The sequence below is a fragment of the Microcebus murinus genome, chromosome 10 (genome assembly GCF_040939455.1).
Source record: "Microcebus murinus isolate Inina chromosome 10, M.murinus_Inina_mat1.0, whole genome shotgun sequence".
NCBI classification, from domain to species: domain Eukaryota; kingdom Metazoa; phylum Chordata; class Mammalia; order Primates; family Cheirogaleidae; genus Microcebus; species Microcebus murinus.
The window spans coordinates 94,591,116-94,597,500 of record NC_134113.1 but is presented as its reverse complement, the minus strand read 5'-3'; the positions used below and the strand labels follow the sequence as shown (position 1 = coordinate 94,597,500).

General features: G+C 56.4%; 1 protein-coding gene across 1 annotated transcript in view; it reads right to left on the bottom strand.

Annotated features, from left to right (window-relative positions):
• C1R (complement C1r) overlaps positions 1-6,385 on the bottom strand; it is an 11,416-nt gene extending 5,031 nt beyond the window's left edge. The window contains exons 1-8 of the mRNA XM_012760472.2: positions 6,236-6,385; positions 5,342-5,570; positions 3,266-3,458; positions 2,818-2,964; positions 2,524-2,720; positions 2,098-2,245; positions 1,872-1,993; positions 12-90 (exon numbers count right to left, since the gene is read on the bottom strand). Coding sequence (XP_012615926.2) covers positions 12-90; positions 1,872-1,993; positions 2,098-2,245; positions 2,524-2,720; positions 2,818-2,964; positions 3,266-3,458; positions 5,342-5,570; positions 6,236-6,237 — 1,117 coding nt within the window. The 5' untranslated portion in view covers positions 6,238-6,385. The remainder of the gene's footprint in view (positions 1-11; positions 91-1,871; positions 1,994-2,097; positions 2,246-2,523; positions 2,721-2,817; positions 2,965-3,265; positions 3,459-5,341; positions 5,571-6,235) is intronic.

Genomic DNA, 6,385 nt, shown 5'->3' with positions numbered 1-6,385 from the left:
TCGTGACTTACTCTTGCACCTGGGCATGGCGCGATGCCACATGCCGTCATCCTGGCAGACAGCCGTGAAGGAGAACAGTGGCTGGTTCCCCTGTGTGAGCAGACATTAGAGGTCACCCGGAGGCTGGAGGCGCTGCAGCTCCTTTCCCTCCCGCCCCATGCAGGAGCGCAGGAGCCAGGGGACTGACTGCAAAGACCTCTCTCAGGCTCTCAGCCCGCCGCCCTCCCCTAGGGGTGTGGCTCCTTCTTCCTTCTCCGCAGCCTGAGTTCCAGATAGGAGCACTGAGTCATAGAGCAGAAAGTCAGAGCAAGGGCCAATTGTTAGGCCCAGTAATTCTTTCTAGACTCTGGCCTGTACCCACTGTGGTCCAGTTGAACCCCACGCTTTATAATTTTATAAACCACCAGGCAGGCTGAGTGTTTTCTGTAGTGAAACCAAGGCCTCTGCTCCAGAGCAGAACCCTGTTTCTCTCGCAGGTGCGCCCCAACAGGCTGGGCCTCTCCTGGGTTGCAATTTTCTTAAGGGCAAGGGTCTTTCTGAAATAACTAGTGCCATCTCGTCCCTTTCAGAGGAGCCTGAGGTGCTCACATATGCTAAGTGCTGTTGCAGTTGTGTAGATAGCAGGGACAAGACCAGAAAATGGCACCCTCTGAAATGACAAGTTATTGGACAGTATGAATGATTTTTATTAAGGCCAAAAATCATTCCAGGGAGTTAACTTTGGAAAAGATTGCAAGAGAATGTGTCTGAGTGAAATGTAAATAATGTGAGAAACTGTGTGACTTGCTTTAAATTCCATGATGTGAAGGTCGTGGTGCCCAAAAGAGAGGGTCCTAAGACGAGCAAAGGGGGTCTCCAGTCTTCTGGACCGGGACGCCCACCCAATCCTCCTGATGTCACTGGACGGCTCTTGGAATCAAGGGCAATGAGTCAGGCGAACTCCCCGTGATGGGACGTTCAACTGTGAGCTCCGTGGAGGCTGTGTGGAGATACGTGAGTGTCTTCTACTGTGCCTCCCACGTCCAGAACGCTGCCTGACAGCAGACACTTGAAATGTTGCTGAATGAATTAACTACTACTTAAGGATATACCATAGGTCTTTTCTCTGATTCTGATTAGGTTTCCCCAATGGATCTTGGTCCCTGCTGTACAAAGTCACTGTGTGATGCTGAGCTGCCTTTTCAGTTCCTAATTCTACAGTGAGTTATAGATGAGGTAGGGCAGTAGTTCTTTTTTTTTTTTTTTGAGACAGAGTCTCGCTTTGTTGTCCAGGCTAGAGTGAGTGCCGTGGCGTCAGCCTAGCTCACAGCAACCTCAAACTCCTGGGCTCAAGCGATCCTCCTGCCTCAGCCTCCTGAGTAGCTGGGACTACAGGCATGCACCACCATGCCCGGCTAATTTTTTTTATATATATATCAGTTGGCCAATTAATTTCTTTCTATTTATAGTAGAGACGGGGTCTCGCTCTTGCTCAGGCTGGTTTTGAACTCCTGACCTTGAGCAATCCGCCCGCCTCGGCCTCCCAAGAGTTAGGATTACAGGCGTGAGCCACAGCGCCCGGCCAGGGCAGTAGTTCTTAAACTTGGCTGCACATTAGAATCACCTGGGTAGCTTTAAATAATCCTGATATCCCGGCTGCGCTCCAGACCAATGGAATCAGAGTCCCTAGCAGGGGCCCAGGCAACAGTGTTTATAAAACTCTCTGAGTGTCTCTGTTGTGCAGTCAAGTTTGAGAGCTGGTGGACCAAGTGACCCTTCCAGCTCAAACATCTGTGATTCCAGCTGGCGGTGAGGTTAAATCCACCGTGGACCTATCCAAATGCCTTCTGGGATGCTGGGCCAGGGGTCTCGCCTCAGCCCTGGGCTCTTACCTCCACAAGCTGGTAGCCTTGCTTGCAGGTGACAATGAAGTAGTCACGGAACTGGTACTGAGGCTGTAGGTCTTGGATGATGGTGAACTCGTCTAGGGTCTTGGGCTGGGGGCACTTGATGACTGTTGGGGAGACCAGAGGGCATGTTTATTTCAGAGCCACTTGTCCTGCCTTCTCCCCATCTCCTAATTGCTGGCCAGCAAGAGAGTCCCCCAGGCAACCTTACTTTCAGTGGTGTAATGGAGCTTCCAGCCCCGGCTGTCCCCAGACTCGTCTGTGAAGAACAGCAGGTCTACGGCATTGCTGCTGGTGTCAAGGTCGGGGGGCCTTTGCCTCCCACAGAACTCGCCAATGTTCCTCCCGTTGGCGTAGATCTAGTGGGGGAGGGAGGAGGGTTATCTCTCCAGTGCAGACATTTATACGTGGGGCCCGTGGTGACAGCCTGGTGGCCGGGGTGAGGTGGTGGTGGTGGAATCCGCCTTGTGCATGTTTTCTGCTGAAGGTGAAAAGGGATCCCCCTGCGCAGGACCCAGTTCCAGTTGTGTGGGAACGTGTCCAGCCCACGTGTGATGTTGGCCCTTCCCGTCCCAGCAGAGAGGCGCCGATGGGGGTGGGAAGGAGAGGAAGGGTCTCGGGGGCAGGACGGCCGTACCTGCAGCTGATCGTACGGGCAGTGTACTTGCTGGTGCTCATCAATTTCGAAAGGCTCCAGGAACGCGAGGCGGAGGGTGAGGCCCCGCTCCACGCGGATGCTGTAGTTGCAGCGCAGGTCGGGGGGGTAGGGCCGGGGGTACTCCAGGCTGGAGATGGAGCCCGACGGCTCTGTGTACAGCTCGCTGCTGCACTCGGCTGACAGAGCAGGGCAGCAGGGGGTCATGGGTCGCTCGGGCTGGCCCGGAAAGCCCCGGCCCCGTCCCTGCTGCCTCCCACACCCGCCCCGGCTCACCCTGGCAGGAATGCCTGTCCTCCTGGAGCTCGTAGCCTGTGCGGCAGGAACAGAAGTAGCCACCGACGTAGTTGTGACAGAGGTGCTGGCACCGCCGCTGGGGCTCCTCCTCAGCCGCGTCGGGCTGGGAAGCACATTCATCGAGGTCTGGGAGGGATTCGGGCAAAAGGGTTAAACTCCTGTAGTGACTCTGGTCTCAGTGAGGGCATTGCCAGAGGCCTAAAGACAATGGTGGCACCAGCCACCTGCACCTCCGGGCCTCTCTACTGCTCTCTGGGAGCTGCCCAAGGGGACAGAAGCCAGGCTGACGGCTCCTTTCGGAAAAGCTCTCTTGAGGGGAGGAACAAGGAAAGCCAGGCTTTGGGCTTCCTTGGATTCCAGATTCCCCTTTCCTGGCCCCATTCAGTGTGGTGGGGGCCAGACAAGGGGGCTCCTTGGGACCACTCACCCACAGCCTGATAGTAGGCCAGGAAGCCCTTGTAGAACATGACGGTCCCATTTTCCTCGTTGGAGAAGTCTGTGTGGAAGGTCAGCAGCATCTTGTTCCCTTGGGACATAAACTCCTTCTTTCCCGGGGGGTTGCCCAGTGGAGAACCCGGCTGCCCACAGAACCTCCCCAGGTTTTTCTTATCAGCAGAGATCTGGTGGAGAGACAGGGGCAGGGAGAGACAGGGGCAACTCCTGTTAGGGAGTTGTGTCCGTGTGGCCGGGCAGTGGCCGTCCTCCTTCTCTTGCCCAGAGCGCGTCGGGCCCCACAACGGCACTGGCTGTTGTAGGCTCCCCCAGGTGACTCTCACCTGCTGCCTCGTCTCCCATGGACTCACCCCTTGTGTGCCGTCCTGCGCCTGGTACGTCACCCCTTCCCTGATTTCTGCTCCATGAGCAGGTTTTGGGTATTTCTCTGTCCCCACCACCTCTGGGTCCTTCTCCCACTGGAATCCCGGCTGTCCCCACCCAGGCTTCATCATCCCTTCATTCCTACAGTCTGGACTGCTTGACTTCATTTCTGTCTTTTTTATTATTTTTTTTATTTTTGAGACAGGGTCTCTCTCTGTCACCCAGACTAGAGTGCAGTGGTGTCATCATAGCTCACTGCAACCTCCAACTCTAGTGCTCAAGCAATCCTCCTGCCTCAGCCTCCTGAGTAGCTGGGACTATAGGTCCATGCCACTGTGCCAGGCTAATAGGTCCATGACACTGTGCCAGGCTAATTTTTCTTTTTGTAGAGATAGGTCTCGATATGTTGCTCAGACTGGTCTCAAACTCCTTCCCCAAGTGATCCTCCCATCTTGGCCTCCCAGAGTGCTAGGATTACAGGCATGAGCCACCGCGCCTGGCCTATTTCTGTCTTCATTTTTTTTTTTTTTTTTTTTTTGAGACAGAGTCTCGCTTTGTTGCCCAGGCTAGAGTGAGTGCTGTGGTGTCAACCTAGCTCACAGCAACCTCAAACTCCTGGGCTCAAGCGATCCTGCTGCCTCAGCCTCCCGAGTAGCTGGGACTACAGGCATGTGCCGCCATGCCCGGCTAATTTTTTTTTCTATATATATTAGTTGGCCAATTAATTTCTTTCTATTTATGTAGAGACGAGATCTTGCTCTTGCTCAGGCTGGTTTCGAACTCCTGACCTCGAGCAATCTGCCCGCCTCGGCCTCCCAGAGTACTAGGATTACAGATGAGAGCCACCTTGCCCGGCCTGTTTCTGTCTTCTTATCCCACCTCACCTTGTTGAAGCCATTTGTACCCAGCCATGCCTCCTGATATGCTCAGCTGAGCACCAGCCTGGGCCCACCGGCCTGGCATTGGCAATCATCGCCGAGCTCCCCTGGCCCCTCTCCTCACAGATGCCTTGGTCCTGCAAAAGCAGAAGACTCCCTCCCTCTATTCCCCACTCTTCCTGCCACCAACCCCTGTGTCCCCCCCCCAACACTGCAGATTGCCAGGTCCTCTGGGCTAGGAAGACGTGCCATTTTCATGGTATTCTCTCAACCTGCAGGGAATGGTAGTCATTGACATTCACAGGTTCTGCTTGAGTCCTGAAGCTCATTTTTATTGGTTATAGAAAGACGGGACCAGGAAGGTACCCTTGGTTGTCACAGAGGCGAGGGGACTGAGCCCACTGTCTTTGCAAAGGCTACGCCCGCCCCGCCAGAGCACACATTTCTCTTCCTCATGTTCCTGCGTTCCTGTCCCAGCCATGGCGACATTCCGTATAGAAATGGGGAAGCTGAGGCGGGGTGATTTCCCAAAGACTCCCAGCTAGCCAGCAGACGGGGACGGTTTCCCTGACTCCTGTAAACACGACTTTCCTGAGAGAGGGGCCTGTCCCTCCCTCCTCTGTGTTTCTCCCTTCAGTGCTCCCCGGGGGGCTCTCAGCTAGCCACACCCCCCACCCAGGCATCACCTGACTCTCAGAGTTCCACTTGGCCATCAGCCTTCACAGGGCTGGGGCAGTCAGTGTCCCGGCCGGGCACGCTGCACAGGGGGCCCCGCTTGTCTCCCCCCACCCTCCCAGCCTGACGCCTACCTTGACGTAGTCATAGAAACAGCCTTCCGAAGGCTCCAGGTCAAAGTGCCAGAAGACGAGCTTCACCCTGTATCCCGTGGGGACCGTGATCACAGTGGTTGTCTCGAAGTTGCTGGGGTACGGCTTGGGGAACAGAGGGGAAGTCACCTCCCCAAAGAGCTTCTGAGGGATGGGTCTGGAGCCCCCTACCCTGCAGAACAGGGCGGGCACCAAGAGGTACAAGAACCACCTGCCAAAAAAAAAGAAGGTGTTGGTGGGGCTGGAGGAGTGCAGTCCCTTGCCATCTGGGCAGTGGCGGGTGGGGGATGGGATGGCCATACTGCTGCCCATTCTCCTCTCTGCCCATTCTGGACCTCACAGAGATGTTCTCCGTGGGGGTGGGGAGTGTTCCTCCCCAGGGCAGTGTCCAGTCCAGAGGTCACCACACTCTCATCGCAGTCCCTCCCCAGCCTCCTGCCTGCCCAGCCCCCCTTCACCTCCCCTTCCAGGAATAGGGCTGGCTTGGGACCAGTGAATTGGGGGTGAGGGCTTCCAGTCATGGCTCTCTGAAAGGGCTCCCAAAGGTGCAGCAAAGGCCTCTGGGAGCAGCTATTGATGGAGTGTGAGACCCACTCACAGACGGTCCCTCCAGGGCAAGGGTCCCCTCCCCTCGCTGCTCACTGTTGTGAGCCCAGAGGGAAAAAGGGAAGGTGGCATCAGCTCCTGGCTCAGGTCTCCTCCCTCCTCAGAAGGAGGGAGGGGTCTGCGCTGTGTGCACGCGCGTGGGCACAGCGGGACAGATGCGGCACGGTGGCGAGGGTGTTCCTGCCTCCCGGAACAAACCTGGATTGCCTCCTGTGCCCCGGCCGCGCCCCCTGCCTTCTCCCCCTCCCAGTGCCCATCAGCCTTACTCACATTGCTCAGTTTGGGATCCTGGGCCCTCCTGACAGTGTCTCCAGGGCTGTGTGGAGGGAGAGGGCAGCACGCGGAGGAGGGAAGGGGAGGGAATGCCGTGGGGCGGGGGGACCATTCCCGGAGGGATGTTGTAGGGAACGAACTATTTGC